The sequence below is a fragment of the Coloeus monedula genome (assembly GCF_965178545.1).
Source record: "Coloeus monedula genome assembly, chromosome: Z".
NCBI classification, from domain to species: Eukaryota; Metazoa; Chordata; class Aves; order Passeriformes; family Corvidae; genus Coloeus; species Coloeus monedula.
Window position 1 is genome coordinate 942821 of NC_138822.1, and position 21714 is coordinate 964534.

Below are 21714 nucleotides of genomic sequence, written 5' to 3' on the forward strand. Positions count from 1 at the left end.
TTCTCACAGATGGGCCAAAAAAGGTCCCTGCTGACGACCAGCAGCTCATTACTCATCCGTGTCTCACTGGCACTGCACATCCTCCGATGGAGATGAGACACAATTGGGAATTCAAAGCCTTTACAAAGTCCTCAGAGTGTCTGTAGGAGCCACAGAGCACTCATTGAGATCTGTTTCTCACCAATAATCCCCATATTTACTGTGAAATAAATATAATCTGTATGTCCAACAGAGATGGGCAGATGAGTTTACACAGAACTGAGTAACACAGGGAGGGAACCCCCACCCTGGGCCCTGCAGAGCATCAGGGGTAAAGCCTTACCTGGTTAGGTATTCTGAGAGGTGGCCTTGGACCTCCAGGGTACCGAGGGGACATGAAAGGCTGCAGGGAAAAAAGAGAAACACTGCTGATTAATTCCACTCATCTTGTAAAAGCCACCCTGTGTCACTGCCATGTTCACACCCACCCAGCCTAAACACTCCTGTGGAGAGCTCAGGACATTGTTCCACAATGTTTAGAAGTCTTACATAAACTTAGACTTTCTCAGCCAATCCATCTATCAGGACAAATTATTTAACACTTTGTTTCAGCAGCTGTAAGTGCAGAATATAAACAACGCATTAATAGTGAAGAATAAGCCATAATCAGACATCTGTACTTTCCACTGCAGAAAGGGAAAAGATGGGAACTTTGGAATAGGAAACAAAAGTGTTCTTGGGAGAGTTTAGAGGTAAGGAAGGGCAAAATAATTCATGAATACTTCTCATTCACTTTTTCATAATACAGTAAAAAGCAACACAAAATTTAACTGGTGGGGTCACAGATTCCCAGTTCATGATGCAAATATTTTGAATTTTGCTGGCTTCAGTCGCCATGTCAATTCAGTGCTGCACTCCTGTCATCCCTCCCTGCTCACACTCTGGATCTCCTCTCTCACACCTAAATTTATACACAAATCTGTCACAGCATCCACACTGTGTGAGGTTCTGGGGGCTCTTGGCTACTCCTGAGCTGCCTCACAGCCCACAAACAAGCCCAGTCCCCCAGATAAATGAGTGGTACTGACAGCAAAAACATTTAACTTCTCTACTGATCCCACCCCGAAGCATGGCAATAACCTAGAAATCTAAAAAGATGAGTGGCAAATCTACAGGAAAAAGGCACAAACATCTGACTAAACAGAAGATGAAGAGGATGGCTTTGGCAAGCAGGAGTACCTACAGCTCCAGAAGAAAATGAAGAGATAAAAGTTTGCTTTGACTGAGCACAGAGACAAAAAAGACTGATTTAGAGTAGCAATAGCTTGCAGAGAAACTGCAATTATTTTACCAATGATTACTACTGGAATTTTTCCTATGATCTTACATCAATAAATTAATGAAACCTTTCACATCCTGGAATCAGATGAAAGCTGAAATAAAGTAACCTACATAAACACATACTCAAAGTAGTGCTAGAAAGCAATTTAAAGTACAGAGGGTTTACAAACTGGAGAAGAAAGTTCAATAACAATTGTGAAAAGATTAATAAAAAGATACTTGCAATGATGTGCTGTAGAAGAGGGAGGCTCCTTTGTGCACTGTCTGATGGTGAGAACCTCTGATAAGGAAGAGAAAGGGCTGTGCTTGTGTCGAGGCCCTCGTGAAACAGTAGGAGTGTCAGGAAATTAGAATTTCAACCATTTCCACAAAGGTCAACTGAGTGCAGCCACTCCAGTGAGGACCCTGGGTTTGACTCGTCTCCTCCAGCAAACGAAACTCAACTTTATTTACAGCTGTGCAACTCACAGAAGAGAAATCTGAAGTGTCTCTCAATTCAGCCATGTCTCAAGAGCAGAACCACCCTACTAATACTGTGTAATAGTAATAAAAAATAGTCATAAAAACCTCCTCCTTCCAAGCTTACAAGGCTTATATATTGTAAATATTCATGTATCTATGTATTCCACTTAAATTCAGGTGGAACTGCAATCAGTGACAAGCAGATTTCAAGTAGTTCCTATGGTTTGGTTTACCACAAAAATTTTACCATTAAAAACTTAAATATTCTCATTTTTTGTGTCAGTGACTGAACTTCTCCATCTCCACTACCAATATTGTGTTTGTCCACAAAAAGGTTCCACCTAGGTATCTCAAGACAACAAAGAAATTCTGCCCAACATTTTACTGAAAATATGTTAAATACTCTCAGTTTTTCTCTACAGTGGCAGCAGTTTTAAAGTCCTCACACACATTATTGAGCACCAGATTCTGAAAGACACGAACTCAAGCAGCAGAAACTTTGTGCCATGTGTTGATTCACCACTTGCCTTGTCACTTACAGGAACACCTGACATTTAGTCTCTGAACTAGTTTTACTTTCATTTTCTACTCATTTTTTTGTTAGGAGTTGTTGAAATGTCCATGGCTTAGGGAGGAACCACTGTGGGCTTCCATTTCTTACATCAGGCATCCCTCTCTCCCTGACTTCTTGGGAACTTCTTCCCCTTCTCTTGTAGCACAAACACCCCCAAACTTAATGGGCTCAAAATACTGGTGCCAAATCAAAACCAGTGCCCACAGACCTTGAACTGGTCACTCAGATCTTGTTTCTGAAGGTAAAAATATAGTGTTTTCATGATGAAGACTTGGACATTTCTGCCTGTTGCCTCAGCCTTGTGTCAACTCAAAATTCAGCATTTTAAATGCACCTTAAATGGATGCTCGCACTGAATTTTCAGGAAGAAATTTTTTCTTATTTGTCTTTCAGTTAAGCTGGAAAAATATTCAATAATGCAGCAGGCAACTTTAGCTGTCAGATAGGAAGAAGACAGAGGGGCTAAAATCAACTTCTCCAATGGAGTTCAAGAACTGGCAGACACAATAAGGTGTTAGGAGAAGCAGGAAAAAACCCACTGTAAAACAAACAAACAAAAAACCCAGCAAAAACCAAGCAACCACCCAAACAAAACAAAACAAAACAAAAAAACAAACCAAAGGACACACAAAAGTCCCAACCTAATAAAAAAACCCCAATCCACACAAACAAAATCAAACCGCCTCCAAAATCTCTCAGAATTAAAAACAAAAAACAAGACAAAACCAAACAAGCCACCACAAAAAAGGGGGGGAATCCCAACTCAAACCAAATCCCAGCTAAAAGCAACCGAGCAACCAAAAAACTCCCCAAAAATGAATAAAACAAAGAAACAGGCAAGCAAGACAGTTCTAAGCCACGGCTGAGATGGAGATGCCACCAGCATGTTGACACCAACATATTCCTACACACAGGTATGAAATCCACTAATTTGGCATCACAAAAAGTATCCTGAAGGCTGCTATCCTGTAGATAAGAACAAAAAGAACCTTCTACTAAACTGGGTGAAAACGAAGCCAGAAAGGAAAAACTTTTTGTGTAGTCACTGCAGAATATTTGCATTTATCAATTTACAGTGAAAGTTTAAAAAAAAATCCCAAAAACCTAAAAGAAGGAAAGTATTAAAATACTAGAATAATAGTGACAATACAAAATATAATCAAGATGTAAAATGTTAAATTTAATAAGGTCCCTACTCTTACAGCAACATTTCATGTTGAATTGTTAGAAGTACTTTAAAGGAGGACAAGTTCAGGAACTTGAACGAGGGTGCCAGAAGTTGTAGCACTTTTTTGTTATCTCCCTGCTCAAGAATAATCTAGCTGTGTACAGGGAGAGCAAAGGGTATCTCATAACCTGTGTGTTTAATGCAAGTCTGAGAGGTCTGTGTGCTGTGCAACATCAAAGTCCAGTAAAATCCTGTTTTTCTTGGTTCTCAACACAACGGAAAGTAAGTTTCTCAGTGGGGAAGTCTTTGAGAGAGCAATGTTGAAGGACAATGGCCTCACTGCACACATTTTGGTGCCAGAAAATGTGATTTTACAAAAAGTATGCACCAGGAATCTGATGTCATAGAGACACAGAGGTTGGGATGTTTCTCTGCCAGTCACACAGTTCTTACTCTTTTTCAGTTGTTCAGGAGACTCTACACCATGATGTGGATTAGTCTTCACTTCTAATAATAATGGTGAAATGAGGAATTCAGAAGGTGGTGTTCTACTAAGCATGACAGCCTCCAATAAATCTATGGTTTCTTTAAATTGACTTCCCTTCTCAATGCTGGGAGTGTAATTTACTTCCTTCCAGATACAGGCTTTTTGCACTGACATTTTTATCCTGTTTTTCCTCATATCTCTACATTTATCAATCACATTTTGTCTCACATAAATTTGCAACATTTACAATAACCCACAGCCAGAGAAATAACCCTGAGTATTTCAATTCCTATTGAGACTTAATTGACTGTAAATATATTGACCACAAATTAAAAAACACATGGTGAGACACAGCTTCACACTTGGTGTGGAGAAGGACCGAAATGGCAATAATTTGTTTTATAACTTAGTCACCAACAGCACAAACATAAACACAACTTATGCCTAGAAGCTGAACATGGAACCACAGACCTTATTTGTACACACTGCAACAAGTGATCTTAAATTAATTGTGCTGCTACTTCAGGTGCAGGTACTGGAGAACAGGTCAAGCTGCCAGAGACAAGGCCACATTCCCTCTAGGAATTCTGAAAATGACCCAATCTCTCCATCTATCCATTTAAAAGTTCTAAATGATAACAAGTGAAACAAACTAAAAATCTTTGTTCTCCTCTGTTTAAAAATCAGTTGCCAAGTTACACATTCTGTGTCTGAAAATACAATTAATCTTCACCTTTTTTGTTTTCAAACCCTACTCTCGGCTAAAAGGTTTGGCATCACTTGCTATTATGATTATTAGTGTTAGTACCAAATGATAAAAAATAATACTTCTGGGCATTTTTATTTCACTTTCCTATTAGGTAAATAATATTTTGATATATCTCTTTAAGACTCTTGTGTTTTAGGAAATGCTCCAGAGGTGTTTTACACCTACATCTCCCGTTCTCAAACCAAAGGGGGTTTGCCGCCCTCCTGAGAGGACCACAGGGAACCATAAAATATGTGTGAATTGAATTTATATGAGTAACATTGCAATTAATTTTTCATTTCATTACTTTTTATTTGTTAGTTTCCTCTCTGATTTATTTTTGTGGCATCTCCTTCAGCAGTAAAAAGTCACCCAAGTGTTCAGGACACTCTTCATTAGCACATTTGAGTTTTAACCAGAACTAAGCCCAAAATGGTATTTTGCTGAAGTATTTCAGTGATGAAATTTGAGTTCTACACTGCACATCTTGCAGTCTCTACCACGGCAAACCAAACCAGGTTTTTTTCTATATTATTTTATATAAAAACATGTTATTCTCAGCACTGAGAGAGAATTTCTCTCCACGTTGGCCTTTCCTGATGATCAAACCCAGTTCCACGAACAAGTTCTTCTCTGTGCTTCAGAAGAACATCCCTAAAAAAATAATTCCTGTATTTATGGTTTTCTAAGAGCAGACTGACAACTTATAAATAGCAACAGTAAGAGGTGTGATTTAATTCAGAACAAAGAGCAAAAAAATTTTTTCCCCTAAATTGAAGAGCTCCTTCCACATCTAAAATTCTAGTTACAGCTATACCAGCTTTTAAATTAATTTGATGTTTTATCCCTGGTCAAGGAACACCATTTGAAAGACTACTGCAACAAACACCTTGTTTGGTGTAGAGAAATGAAGAAATAATGCCATGCTTAAAAAAACCAACCAACCAACCAAAAACAACCAGAAAAGCCCCAAACAAAACCTTTTTTTCCCCAACTAAACATTTGCTGATGTTGAAAGTCTGCTTTTAGATGATCTTTAGGAGTTGCACTGTTATTGCATCTGTCTCACTTTGTAGGGAACATCATTATCTGAAGCTCAAGATTTCATAACTGGGGGAGAAAGTTGCTAAGTTCTGCACATCATACTTGAAGGAATTTTTGAAAGAAATTCAAATTTTAAAAGAGGTATTACTTACACAGATTTTAAACCAGGTAAATAGTTTTTAATTAATTTTTATTAAATGCAAATAGAAAGGAAAACAGCGTTTTTCAAACCTGACAAGCCAAAACATCCGAGATGTGTTACCTTAAAAACCCCTCAAAATAAAACCCCCTGCATTTCTAGAATTCAGACATCATCCAGACAGATGACTAAAGCCTGAGAAAGCACTTCCCTCTGTTTGATAAACCTGATTATGATACACAGCTGATTCTTTGGAACAGCTGATTAACTCCTCAAGCTGAGCAGTTTTAATTTGTTCCAACAGTTACTAGCAGTAAAAGCATCACCACAACTGCAGGGTGCAATTATTGAAGCCAACAGATCCTGGATAACTTTATCTTTTAAAAGTTGACTTTGTTCCTGGTATTTAGAGAAAAGGAACTAAAAAAGAGAGAAAAGCACAAGCTACTTACAGATCTTTCTAGATGATAATACCCTCTCACACGGTGCAACAAGTCATAATAATTTAAAAAAATGGAATATTTTAAAATGCAGTGTGATACTGCTGAGGACAAAAATGCACATATCGCAATTCTGCAAAGAATTAGACCTATAATTTTAAGAAATTGAATATTCCCAGACTGCTCTGCTGCAGTGGATGCATTTACAAACAATGAAGATTCCAAAAATACAATAAAATTCTTCCTACCAACATTAATTACATAAAGTCAGAGGGAAAAAGATCCCCTTTAAAATCTTATTTTCGAAGCTTCTCAAGCCCTACCAAAGCTGCTGTCTTTGCTGACAAGCTGCTCGTGCAGCTCTGGTGATGTTTCATTCTTCCATCACAATGTTTTCATAGTCCAGGATGGTTTTGAAGCTTTTGGCACTCCCCTGTATCAAACTCTTTAACTTTTCACTCTCTCACCTGCAATTGCCCCATTTGCTGCACTGGAATTGAGGCTGGGTGTGAACATGTGCCAAATCCAGCTAGTTTTGCACTTCTGTTACAGTTTGTAACTATCTTCGTTTGACAGAAAAGTTAATGCTGCAAAAATGGGGAACACAGGAGGAGGCTCAGCACTGGGAGGCGGGTGATGGATCCTGGGATGGATAACGAGGTGTGGCTGCTGGAACGGGGGAGATAAACACTCCTGGGAAACCAGGACAGTGTGTGAGCATTAAGGGGAGAGCTGAGAGAGCTCAAATGGCTTCAAAAAGAAACAAACCATTTTTAGACTGGCAGAGATACAGGTGCTGGTTCTGCACAGACCAGGCTGAGCCACAGCACATCCTCTGGCTCCAGCTGTGCCATTCCACAGCTGGGACGGGGAATCCTCATTCCCTGCACAAACAATAACCCCCAGTGGACAATTCACTCCAAAATGGCTTTAAAGGGGTGCTGGGGGATTCCTCCCTCCTCACCTTCCTTTCTTCAACTGCTTTAACCAAATGCTGCATTTATTGGGTCTGGAATACAAACTCTACTGTTTAACAATGTGTCATGCCATGACTTTACTGTAAATATGGTCAATATTAAGTATGAACTAAAATAGTACATTACAGAGATATTTTACAGCCTTACACTGCACCTTACAAATCCGTTTTCTTTTTATGTGCAAGTAGTTCACCATTTCTACTTTAAAATGCAAGAGATGTATGTTACTAATTTTCAATTTGCTGACTTTGCTTATTCTCCCTTAAGTAAGTGCTAAGCCTTGATTTATATTTATTTACATATGGTAGATATATATTTGTTATATATTCATATATAACAAAGTGAAATGTTTATATATACATACATGTTTATATATACATACATATTTATTGTCCTGTCTAGCATTACTATTTGAAATATATATATATATTTGAAATATATATATATTTTTTTTATCCCAAAGAGTAATGCTAGGTAGGAAAATAAAGTCCTTTCTGCTCATGTGGCTTACTGTAATGATGCTCTCCTGAAGCATTAGGCCAGCTCTACTGTGGCAAACAAGGCTAAAAATAATTCTTTAGAATAATATGGATTGAGCTAAAACAAGCACAGGCAGCTGCCACTAGATGGCAAGGCAGGCTCACGGTACTTTGCAGGGCTGGTTAGGGCTGGGGTTTTTTTTTCCCCCTTTATATAAGAGGAATATGTAACATTTGTATTTCAAACATGGTGTCGACACTTCTCTCCCATGCCATTCCAAGTTTATCTGGTGATCTGAAGTTGGTGAACGAAGCCAACCACTTGAAAAACCCTTTAGAAAACACAGAAATAATGTTTAGTGGTTAAGTTGAACTTGAAGAGATTTTAACAAATGTGCTGAAAAAAGTAATGCGTTTAAAAGAAAGGGCGCTTCACTTATGTGTGAAAAGGTACAGACAAGTGCTAGAATTTGACTTTTAACAAAATTACCAAATTAAACAAGTGAACTGTCAATTATAAAACAACTTGCTTCCCCTACAGCTCTCAGCAGGGTCTCCCAGGTGAGTGCCTCTAAATCCAGTCACATTCCTCCCACAGCCAAACCTTTGGTCAGCCACGGAATAGAGGAGCTGAGGACAACTGGGGTTTAATGAAACATACATTTAAGCATTTCTCCTAATTGTAGTGCAAAAGGCAGCAGCCAAGGCAGACTCTGGGTGTCAGTAACTTGGAGAACCAGTGGAAGGTGCCCCTGCCTATGGCTGGGGGTGGAACAAGAGGGGCTCTATGGTCCCTTCCAAACCCCTGCATGCTGCTCTGTTTTAAACTCTGCATTTAGGAGAACTAAAACTGGAAATTTAACTAAAAGGCAAATAAAATCCTGTGAAATCAATAGTTTACATGCTGTTTAAAAACTCCAAGCACCTCAATGAACACACGCTCCAAAACTTCCCTCTGGGCTCTGAGGCTCATTTGCTTACTAACACCAACATTGTCCACAAGGATCAAATAAATGGTCTGCAAAAATACAAACGTAACATCTCAAATTGTTTAGCTGCCTTAAAACACCGCTGAAGAGAGGGATGGAAATGGACCTCAGTACCTGAAGAGCAGCAGTTGCACCTGCAAGACTGGATGTGGAAACCTGTAAGTCTCTGAATTCTACAACCTGAACCTCTTTGACCACAAGTGGAAGATTAAACTCACTTTAAAAAGAGTTTCTAAGAGCCTTGTGTTAAGTTGTGGCTGCTGACATTATATACATCCACTAACATGAGACACAATGGTAATTATTTATTATGTCCTTACTTAGTCTTTCAGTTGCTCAGTTACTGTATCAGGGTCAGACAGGGCTCCAGAACCAGAGACAAAGGGCAGGTCATGCTGATACCCATGACGGGCCATATGAAGAAACTAACATGGATTAAAAATGTCTACAAATGACACAGAAAACGTCCCAAATGACTTTATTTTATTATCACAGTAGCTAAGTGCCTTCCTCACACCTTAGCTCCATGTCCAGGATGTTCTATATGGGAAAACTGGAAAAGGATGATGTATTTCCAGACTCAGGCTGGGGTTGGTTGGGCATTGCAGATATGTATAAAATCCTGTCACCTCTATGCCATCTAATACGGTTTCATTGCTTCTTTGCCCAAAGCAGCTGCTTGGGTTCTACTATTTGGAGTTAAGGAGTCTTTTATGGCAGAACTATTGTGCCCCACACATTCAAGTGTTGCTGGTCATGAACCAAGAGCACGTTCAGTTTCTGTATCACACAGAGTTATTTCCAGAGTCCCACTGCTGCTTAGACTGAGAGAAGATGAGGACAAAAAGTATGTGCCTATGAACTTAAAAGTTACATTAAAACACAAACACACCAGCGGAGGAAACTGAGGCACATCCTAACTCCACATAAACACAGACTTTTCGAATTTCACTTTTGACACTGCAAACAAATTCTCTTTAAAAAAACCAAAAAACCACAAACAAACAAAACCCCAAAACCTCATTTTTTTGACAACAATAGCTGTGTACAACTCCACCACCTTCCCTGCACTGTGCCTTAGGTCTGGACTGTCAGCACTGCAGTGACCATCATCCCTCACCTGAACTGAAGTATTAAAGTACAACTACAGAGAGAAACAAGACAAATTCAGCCGCTGGCTTCAGAAACTCCAGCTCTGTGGACCAGGCATGAAATGCCACAGGTTGCTAATTAGTATCAGTGCTAGTGGTCTCCCTGTATGAGAAAACCTCATTTTACAAAGAGAAGAGTTTTACCACACACTGTCTCAGAAGCAATAATTTTCCTGTATTTCTTTACCTCCATGTGCTATACTAGCAGACTGCATTATTTATTAAAATAAAATATATTTATTTTCTTTTATAAAAAATAAATGTCTCAAAAATCATGTTAGAGGTCAGCAGTGCCAACCAAAAGGGAAGCCTGTTGGTGTTTCTTCACTCCCAGCACATTTTCCCCCCTGGTCTGTGACATTGCCCTGCTCTGATAAGAACCCACTGCAGCAGCAATGACCCCACTTTGCTCATGTCCCTGTTAGTGCTCAGTGCCCACCCAAAACAAAAAGTGCAAAACCAAGAAGGAAGAAATTACTTTAAATCATCTATGACCCCTGAGCTCTGCAAGCAGAGCTGGTAGGTACTGGCTGTCAGCAGCTTCAGCTTAGCCCAACACAAACAACTCCTGAAAGCAACAACAGGCACCCTTATCACTCCAGGGTGACCTTCCAGATAAATTCTGGGCTAAAGGAATTAAAATGTTACGAGGCTTTTGTGGACCAAAGTCTCAGTGCACTAAATATAGACACAAGCACCTCTCTCCTGCTCTGCCCATGCTGTCTGACTCTGGAGAACAAACTGTCTGCTGTCATAATCTGGGAGTGAGGGGCAGGTCTCAGCTCCAAACTGCTGAGGGAGAAGACTGAGAATTGCCAGCTCTCAGACCGAGACAGATGAACCTGTTCTCTGTGGTCTGTTTTACTGTGGGATCAGAGGAATTGCAGAAGAGGAGGGAGAAACAGCCCGTCCACATAAAGGTCTACCACAACAGCAGTACCCGTGGAGGAAGGAGGAGGTTTTCACCACGAGTTTCGCTTTCCTGCCTGTGATTTCACCTGTGTTTCACAGCAGCAGATGATGCCCCTCCATTTTCAAGTTCCACACACACAGGCTCTGTCTGCCAACACATTTTCTTGTCCTCGGGCGAATTGACCTTGGTGAGACTCAGCTCTGATGAAGGTTTCAGAGCCTGGCACCAAGTGCTGCCTGACAACACCCACTGCAGCACCAGGGCTGTCTGCACTCACAGCCTCACACACCTCAGCTCTCACTGGGATGGAACCCACTGGATTTTGGCTTAGCTCCCCTTGCTGGGATTGCTCCCAGCCACATCAATGCACCCACTACCACACCTGATTTACAAAATTACATGTATTCTTAAGCACACAACTATGGCAAGAATTAATAACCACTTGAAAAATCTTCCTTTTCACTCCCAGGCCTCTCAAAAAGAGCAGGACGATGTTGTGGCTTCAAGTCAGACTCAAGCCAGATACTGGCATACAATGAGATTTTACCCACACCCAATTTTCTATCAGCTTGTCTTTCTTACATCTTCAAAGATCTGGAGTGGCTAGAAGTCTTTTCACGCTTCTAAAAACAAAACTCCCACATCCTCCTTCTGCAAAACCTTTAAAATAGTTACTCTCTCCTCTGTACTTCACACACTTGTCCTATCTGTGCCCCTTCCCCCTCCTAATTGTCATCACAGACAATAACAAAAAAAGTTAATTCCTCTGACATCACAACTGGAGTGGGAGGCTGAAGTAAAAAAAAACCAAACAAACCTGAAATATTGATATATTGATATAATATAAAAATTAAGACAAAAAAGTATGTGTAAAAAGTCTACCTAACCAGCTGTTCAAAGCAGTAAAAGCAGAAATAAATTAATTAATGAGTTCTGCCAGCTCCTGAGAATTTTTTGACTGGCAGCAGGCAGATATTTTCCACTTCACTAACAAGTATTTTTTCATTCATCTATTACAAATCAAGCCTCAGTTTGCCAGTGCAGAGGAAAACAACTGAGTTTTGGTGAGGAGGAGATGCAAGCCCAGCCTGGGAGAGTCCAGCCTCAGGTCACAAATACCCTGCTGGGCTTGCACTAAAATGTAATTTCTCCCACCGTCATATCCTGTGCTGCTACTGCCCAAAGTGCTAAATGTGTTCAGCTCCACTTAGGTCAAAGCTGAACAGAAGCAGCACATGGTCTAAATCCCCGACTTCACTTTTTTAGGCACTGGGGCTGAGATCTTCAACGTGCAGGGCAATGCTCAGTGGGACATTCTGCACTGCCCAGGCTGAATTCCCACAGCAGCTCAGAAATCTGGCCCGTGGCTTTGGCACAGAGCTGAACACAACCAGCAACGTTCTGACTTCAAAATTTCCATGCAATGTTATGTATATTATCATAAGAAATTACTTCAATATTATACCCCAGCATTTTCAATCTCTGCTAACAACCTGGCACCATTTCTTGTTCTGTGCTGTACTATTTCATAAATTAAATACTCGTCAGTCAAGTCCTTTCCTTCCCACCTGTCCACTTCTGTTTAAAAATAAACTCTCAAATATTGCACCACACAGTGAGACATAGTTCAGAACAGGACCTTTTCTACAGACTTGCAAACAGTATCACAAAGGATTTTCTATCCTAAAATTCCTGTAATTATAATTTTTTTTCTTAATACCTGAAAAAACCCCGGTGGTACTGGACCTACTGGCATGCCATCTCCTGGGGGAATGTTTCCTAGCACTGGGCTGGGAGCTGCTGCAGCACTCTGAAAAGAACAAAGGGAGAATAAACCTTTGTCATTGCATGGTATGCATTAAACCCCCCCAAAAAACCCCAAACCTGACCAAAGTGCAGAAAGTAATTCTCTGGATACGTCATTATTGTTTCATCTGAAGGTAAATTAAAATTGTTCGGCCTTTTGTCTATACAAGTACCATGATTTGTTGAAATAACAAATGTATGTTGAGGGGAAGGGTGCCAGAGACTGCACAGGCCAATTAGACAAATCCTGACTAAATTTTTAAAAATGTTGTATCTGAGTGTCTCTACATGCACCAATGTGAATGTAACTTGCACACTTCTTGTCTTACACATAGGAACAGTCTCACACATGCACACAGAGCATAAAGAAAGTAATTTCTGCATTTTATCAGCAATTTCCAAGCACTTTAAAGATAATTTCAGCAGCCTGCAATATTTTTCCAGAACAACAACAAGCTTCAAAACAGGGCTCTGTTATAAACAGTACAAGAAGAGATGCTCATGATTCTGCTGGTAATGCTCAAGATTTTACCAACCCCAAAAATAACTACCATGACAAATTAGAAGAATTCAGGTTACGTTTTTGGAAGGGAAAAGAAAAAAGGGATTTCTAAGGAGTGAATCAGAGGATGAAATTAGTTACCTTTGCAAATCCTTCAGCTGGAATAAGCGAGTAAAGAATATTGCTCCTGGCAATTTACACGCAGGAGATTGTCACAGAAAAGAGAAGCCAAACTGCTTCTGTTGCCATGTGTTGGAACCTCAATTACTTTTAATTTCTAGCACTCTTCCTTCCTGCAATGTGTTTCTGTGGGGCATGAGGCTGAATCACCTATAAATGCTCAAAATCCTCTGTGAAAGTACTGGAGCACATAGAATGCTCCCAGAGCCACTGGCAGGTTACTAATGACCTGCCAATGCCTGCCCTGCAGAACACACAGATATTAAATTATCACTCTATTTATTGGGCGCTCGCACTCGATACCATAAAGATGCAGATCTGGAAATTGCATTTCCAGGTGTTTGGCACAATACCTAAGAAAGGGAAGAATAATGCTGGAAAGATCTGAAAACTGGCACAAAGGAGGGCTGACCTTTTTCAACCAAGCAGAAAGAAAATATTCAGTTAATCACCACAGATTCCTTCAATGGCTTAAGCTGTGTTTTAGAATTAAAGTCCTGAACAACTCACAGTAACATATTTAGCATCCAAGCTGAATGTTCTTTGGAAAAGTCTGGAATGTATCACTGAAATATAAAGTCTGCAAAAAGTGCTGGCTTTCAAAATGAGTGCAAGGCTTTGATTCACTGAAAACCCCTGCAATAAAGGGTATTATCTATGCAAGGATCAGTGCTAGAACACTGTTGAATTGCAGCTGACAGAGAAAGCCAACCAGGTGAGCTGGATGCAGCAAACACTTTGGAATCATAACCACAAATCATGCAGGGAGAGGCCACCACAAAGCAGCCAGAGCAGCCTGGGAAGATGTGGCCAAAAAAGGTGGTGCTCTGCCAGCCACTGCCAGTCATGTCAAATAATTATTTTTGTATCATCTCCATTTCCAAAGGAAAACAGAAAAAAAAGCTGCTGGTTTGCTGCTGTTTGGGTATGTTAAGGAAATATGAGCTCTTTAAGCATCCATGTCCAATAAACCCATGACAGGCAGTCTGAGTGGAGCACGTTGGATGCAATTCTGCAGGTACAGGTTTTCTGGATGAAGGATGACAACAGCAGCACCACTGATGGAGAAAATCGATGATGTTAAAAGCCTGAGCATCTCCAAAAGCCCCAAGGAGGCTGAGCTGCAGTGGCTGACCAAGGAGGAGCAGCCCATTAAAGAGGCACCAGTACTGATGGGCTTTATTACAGCACCATCCCTCCCTGCATGACCATCCCCTGGGCTCAGCCCCCTCACTGGCCATTGGATCTGCCCCCTGCAAGGTCCCTGGGGTCACAAGGGAAGGAACAGCCCCTCAGGATGCAGAGCTCCCACAGGGATACAGCAGCCTGCTGCTGACAGTTCATGCTCCTTCCCACTTTGAAAAAGACTTTTAAAAAATAAACCAGCAAATGTAGCTCGAAAAGAGAGGGGGAGGGGGAAATAATGACTATTCCAAAACGGAGGGAGAAAAGGATTAAAGTTATAACTGTTAGCCATTTACTGTCCTATGAAGGCTTTGTAAGAAATATACCGAAAAATAACATTTTCATTATTGCCTCATAGAGGTGGGGTTTTCCCCCTATTTCTGAGTCTCACCTGGCACTGACACCAGAGGAACCCAGCCCTGCTCCCTGGTGAACCACCAGGAGCTGGCAGGGAGGGACTCGATGTGCTGGGTGTAATTTCTAGTGGATGATCAGTGACTGAGGCTGGATGGCCCCCCAGGTCACAGACCCCCGTGCAAACGCCCCGTGCCCCGCTCTGTGCGTCCGAGGGAAGGGGGACACAGAGTCTGCGTGGCCACAGCAGCAGGTCAGTGTTACTGACATCTGCATCCATAATGGTAAGAATTCTGCAGTTACAGCCACTCTCAGGCCTTACAGAAACCTCCATTTCTATCCTTCATTATGCAATGCACTGGGGTGTTACGTTTTCATGTTTGCTTGGGATTTTTCTGTTTTCATGTTTGCTTGGGATTTTCTTCCCTGATGGGCAATGAAGTCCCAAAGCCAGAAATAAAGCATTTTCAGTGTTTTGGGTATATTACATTTTCTAGCCTGTGCTAAATAATGAATCTTTTAAGAACTTCTACCAGGTAGATCAATAAACAAACCTGCAACTGCTGCATGGAAATATTCTTATTTATTCTATCGTGATGAATTATTCATTCTTTTTCCACAGTCCCATAGCAAACCATGGCCTCCTTTTGCATGCCTTACAAGTTGTTCATCATTTATACTTCCATTAGTTTGACATTTTTAAATATTTGCAAATTGCTTTCCCTGCTTTCCATAAAAAGATGAAATCGGAAAATTTTGATGGTATAAAGTCTTTGTACAATACCTTACCTCCTTAAAAATGTAATCTGTATTTGCTTTTGTAGCTAAAAGAATGCATTTATACTAATGAAATGATAATAATTCACAATTATTAATTAAAATTGTGTACTTGAGTGGAAGTTATGGTCATTCCTTCTCTATCCAAGCTATTATTGGCAATACAAAAATAGATTATTACAGTAACTAATAAAACTAGCTTTGGTTTAGAACAGATTTATAATAAAGAAATCACAAAGTAAATAAAATGCAAAATAAAATCGTTTAGCTGTTCCACTAGTACAGTATCTGAAGTATAAAAATCCAGAGATAAACCTGCAATGCTCATTTTTTGAGGCTGCCCCAAGAAGTGACTAATGAGGAAAGCTTACAAATAATTTCATTTGAAACCATAGAATGCTACAAAGAAATGACTTCACTTTATAAAAATCCTCACTGGCTCTTTCTTTCACCAAGGCATTTAATTTCAGGTATTTTGTCTACAGTAAGACTTCCTTATTTTTATCCAAAGAAAGCAGTTTACCACATGCTACTAAATTTGTCTACTCAACGGAGAGTTCTGTGTTTAGGAAGTCTCACTGATGGCAAATGATGAAATCTACTGGATGATGGTGGGGAGGAGCTGGACCCTACACATAAAAGTGTTGGGCACCCAATTCCCTCATCACCCCACCCTCCTCCACATCAGCCCTAAATCTACTCTTATCATTTAAGAATATAATGTTTTCACATATTCGTACAAGCAACCACAACATGCAGTCTCCAGACAAAGATATTCTGCCATGGGTGGTACCAACATGATCAGCTGAACCAGAACCAGAGGACAAACCATCAACATCTCAGGATATTTTTGCATACACTGGTATTGGGTTAATGAAACAAACTGAGCAGTGAATGTGGAATGTGAAGGACAACGCAGAGAAAACACAAGCACATTTGAAATGCTGGTGAGAGCAGCACAGTCAGAAGGAAAAGCAGAAAATGTCAAAACTTAAACAATTTCTGTTTCTTTTTTTTTTTTTTCTCCTTCTCTTTTCTTTTCTTTTCTGGGGTCAGAGGATAAATATCCAGTACATTAATTCAGGAAATTACAGGAAGCAAGGAATTTAAATGTAGTTGTTCATTTTTTTTTTTTTTTTTTCTGGAAAGACAAACAATGGATGATTGCTATTTCCAGTCATATTTACCACATGTAGAATTTCTGGTCATTGATAGCTTTGAAGTGCCAGACACACTTCAGCCAATACGGTAGAAAATATCAAATTTCCTTTTGTAACACTTCAACGTGTAACTTACCAAGTGTTTCTAAGACATCAGCTGGTTACTGTAACAGACCATCCCTATTTGTACCCATCACAAATTATAGCAGTATTGAAGGAATTATATTGATCAACCACTAGCAACCTTCTAGTTTTCTCCAAGAGAGAACATAAAACTACTCATCACTCTGAACAAAAATGTAAGTAAACTTCTAAAAACTCCCAACACTTTAATTAAGTCTCTGTGCCTTTTGCAAAGCCTTTGAACACTTGGCTGTACACAAAGAAGCCAAAGCCCCCAGAATGAGCAGCCTTGGTTTACTCAACACAGACTGGAAGGTCATGACCAAGAAAGGTGGATTCATCACACTGAAAGAGGCAGGTAATTCGAAAGATCTGGATCATGAGACCTAATTAAATCCTGGCGTATCTCCATGGATATATATTTATCTAAACTGCTTAATTTCTGTTGTGTAACAGGAAGGCATTCACGTGACAGCACAAGTCTGAGAAGTGTAGCTGTGGAAGGTCATTCCTTGCAACTTCTCAGTTTTCCTCCAATCCCAGCTCCCTATGGTTTTATCTGGACTCTGTCATTTTATTTCTCTTAATTCCATCTTACGGGTAAGAAAGAATAATAAAAATAATGATGGCATCAAGGCAGATGAAAAAAGAAAACACATTTAATCCTTTTCTTGGAAACACAAAAAGGGTTGCACCAGCAGACATGGTCACCTAGGGAAGGGCAGACCTGCTGATGGTGATGATGATGATGATGAAGAAGGTGCCCTCTGGGACTCCACCCATCCTTCTTCCCCAAGAAATAATCCTACCCCCAAACCAACCTCACTTCAGCAAAACTTCTCCATATCTGAAGTGGGATCACAGTTTGTATCCCAGTGCCCAGTCTGGGGGTTTCATCCTGCTTAGCTGAGACAGAGAAATTGTATTACAGTGCTGAAAACTAGCCACTGCGCTGGAACAGAAATTAATTTTGAGGAAAGCTTTGTTATCAGCGAACAAAAGAACTTCAAATTCCCGTTAAAAGAGAGCATTTCCACCCTGTCTCTAAGCTGCTGCTTCTTGGATTATTTAGAATATAACTTCCAGACAAGATTTTCTCAAAAGTATGTTTATAAAGAAGAATTGTTTAAAAGAAACCGTCATTATTGCTGGAAGTTAATAAAATCAGTATTATCCATAGGTATCAATGGACTGTTCACTTACAAAAGCTGCAAAAGTACTTTGTGTTTCAGATATGGAAATAAACCCATGAAATTCTTTTGAATTTCTGCCCATTCTTCTGTTTTGTTGGTTTTTTTTCCAAAACAGTACTGTGCTGAAAAGCAGAATACCCGGCTTTCCCCAGTTATTGACGAAGATTCACAAACGATACTTCAAATAATGCTTCCGGCCCATTCTCTGTGACGGCAAGGGCACTCGTGTGAGCTCAATGCCAGGGCCTGTGTTAGCCAGGCAGGTGCATGTGTGTGCAGGGCGAGGCAGGACCCCGCGCTCCCGAGCTGCAGCAGCGCTGCCAGCCCCAGCAGGAACCACCGCGCTGCCGACAACAAGAGGCACTTGAGGACACACAAAGTGCTGCTGTTGAAGCCTGGAGCCGAGTTGCAGTGATATTTCAACAAAATGACTTCTTTTCCAGAAGTGACACTTACACCCCTCCTCCAGACTCCCTGGAGACTGAGGCAGCTCCGAGCGGTGCAGCTCCGATCGGCGCTCGCTCGGCAGCCACGGAATCCTCCGCACATTCCACGCGCTGCTCTCCTCCTGGTTCCCTCCAGGATTGCCTCTGTCGAGCCAGGGCCACTGCAGACGATGGGTTTAGCCCCCCTGCCTGCCCCAGGAAGATGCTGCTCCTCACACAGGGAACAGTTCGACCTCCACACGTTCCGTGTCTCCAGCTGGAATTTTAAATTCCAGATATTCCCTGTGCTCAAGACACGACTCGCTGCACAAAGGGGGCTGATCGCTGCTCATCCTTCCCTCCTTCTTCCCCAACATACTCTGCCATTTTTTTCCACGCTCTACAGATAATTCATGGTTGTGCTAATTGGACTAGTATGACAAGACTATCTCGTACCCTGACTTCCCCTAGCAATTAAGTGGTTGGCACAGTGTCTTTCAATCATTTAATTAATCTAATTGTTAAACCCATTTTATTTTCCAAAGATTTTAAGATTGCTAGAGTATCGTATCCCAGTTCTCATGGTACAGCACTCCACACAAGTCAAGTGCTTTCCCATTTTAGGAATATAGTGATTATTAAGATGAAAGTTTTTCTGTATCTCTCTGTCCTTTCCAAGTTGTGAAACAAATGAAAAAATATGCTGCGAGCTGAAAGACTAAAATTTGGCTATGAAATGCAAAGTAGCCTGGTTTGGGGTTATCCTCAGGTCACCAGGGAGTGATTCACCAACGCTGGCAACATATGCACAGCTTCAGAAAGGAAAATACACCAACCCACCCCCCAGTAATTCCTTCACAATTCAAAATGGATTTTTGTTTCCATATGTAGCTGACTGGAAAAATCACATGTACAAAAAGCTAAATTTTACTTCACAGGGACCTGAACTGCAGAATTTACTTTATTATGAAAATGCTTTCCTGCTTCTCCAGAGCCTGAAAAATTGTTCATTCGGGTGTTCTTGTCTGGACCTTCAAGTCATGAAATGCTCCTTTAATAACCATTCACTAAGATACCCACCACAGATACATCTCTGCTTTCCAAGTCTGTGCTCCATAAGTTATTACTCTGTCCTAAAATGTGAAAACATGGGACTCCACAACACTGCAATTCTGACAGCACATTTTCATAGAGAAAACTTACTGAAGCATCCATTTGGGGGTTTTATTTGAACATTATCTCCATTATCAGTGGAATTAGTGGTACATAACACATAACACAATACATACTTTAGGGTCTCTAGACTAAATTTCACTGCTTTAAAACCAGTGGTATTTCTTGTATGTGCAGCTGCTTATAAATAAATACTTAATTCCCTAGCAATTATGTGCTCATTTGAAGAAAAATAGGATAAATTTAAAACTCATGGAAAGCTAGCCTCTAAAGTATCTCATTTTTCTCATGTTGCCTGAATATCTATCTTTGGATAAATGTAACTTGTTGAGCAGGGAGTTAACACCTCTAAGTGCTAAACCAGAATTAGGCACTGTGCTTAGAGAGACCACACATTTTCATGCTGGTGATTATTTGCTATAAAGGAGTTATAGGGAGTAGTCAAAGAGCAACAGAAGCCTCACAGCCCACCCCAGGGGGTACCAGAATTCAAAGAATTTCTGTATTTCCTTCCTTCCTTCCTTCCTTCCTTCCATCCATCCATCCATCCATCCATCCATCCATCCATCCATCCATCCATCCTCCACAGACAGCAGAGGCAGAGCAGAGCTCAGTCCTCCAAGGACCTGCTTTTTGGATGTCCTTCTGAAAAAAACCCCCTTAATTCCATTTCTTTGGGAATTTGATCCACGGAAACCAAGCCTGTGAGTGCCCAGCACGCACCCCAGGGCTGGCTGAGGATCGACGCAAGGAGAAACAGCCCTGCCAGGAAAAACCCTGGCTCCAAATGTGACCAAACTCGCTGGTGCCCAAGTCACACAGCAGTGCAGGTGAACCTGTCTCAGGTGGCTCCTCCTCAGGGAACCAATTATTTTACACCCTGTGGTGTGAAAATCCATCGCAGAGATAATGAAAGCTTGAATCTTTCAGGGTTAACTACCTCCTACAGCTCTTACACACACCCTTAAAATCTTATTCTTCTGATTATTTTATTATTATTTGGGTTTTTTGGTGGTGCCCAGATAGACACTGAAGGGATGCTGATCCATGCACAGCTATTCCACCTGGCTGGTCCATGGACTATTGGGTCACCCACATGGAAAACAGCAACACTGACAGTGTATTTTTAAATATATTATGTTATACAAGGAACAAGATTCAAAATTCAGCTGATGCAAGAATGATTGCTGAAACTTCTGCTTCACCATGTAATTCTTCATTGCACTTCATTAAAAAAAAGAAAGAAAGAAAAAAAAAAGAAAATCAGCTAAACTCAGGAATATGGTATGAAAAATTGCCTTCATAAACAGTTTTATACATGCACAGATTGCATATAGAAATAGGCTGGGTTTAAATCAGAATTATGTGTATATGTATCTTCACTAAAAATGCACATTTTGTGGTGAAGGAACCATTACAAAGTACAGAAGGTATAAACCCCCTTGTTTATATAAATAAATCAGGTCACATTACACTGATCCAAAACAAAAGCAGCCTGTTTTCCCAAGGTCCCTGACTGAGTCTGTGAGTGCAGACCTGTCAGGGTCACCTTTACCTCAGCACCACGTCCAAGATGGCCTAAAACACCAGAGATTAATGTGAGCACTTAGTGGTTGCTATAATCCATATTTCACTATATATAAAAAACTGGCTTCCTCCTCAGCTAACACAGAGAGGCTTACAGAAGGAAAAGTACAGACAGATCCAGTTCAGCTCTGTTATTTAAAAAAAATTATCTAAAGGAGAGCAGCAGTCACCCATGCGCCACCTGAACACACACCGGTCCTCAATGTCTTTGGAATTAAGTGTAAGCTCAGGTTAAAACACAGCAGAATGAGAACTATGTAATGTACAGACTGGAAACAAGAGAAAATGAGAATTGAAGTCAGTTGAAGCATTCTCCCCATCCTAAACTACAACAGAGGCATTTTCCAGGAGGAGGAAA

At 40.5% G+C, this 21714-nt stretch overlaps 1 protein-coding gene across 26 annotated transcripts in view; it reads right to left on the reverse strand.

Moving 5' to 3' along the window:
- The window catches only part of SSBP2 (single stranded DNA binding protein 2), a 122706-nt gene that overhangs the window by 19982 nt on the left and 81010 nt on the right, over window positions 1-21714 (reverse strand). For 14 of the 26 annotated variants that reach the window (XM_082301040.1, XM_082301034.1, XM_082301041.1 and 11 more), the window contains 2 exons: window positions 12612-12701; window positions 323-382 (listed from right to left, as the gene is read on the reverse strand). The exons of 2 other annotated variants lie outside the window; for them this stretch is intronic. In XM_082301040.1, coding sequence (XP_082157166.1) covers window positions 323-382; window positions 12612-12701 — 150 coding nt within the window. The remainder of the gene's footprint in view (window positions 1-322; window positions 383-12611; window positions 12702-21714) is intronic. 10 more of the 26 variants (XM_082301046.1, XM_082301045.1, XM_082301044.1 and 7 more) reach the window with 2 other exon arrangements.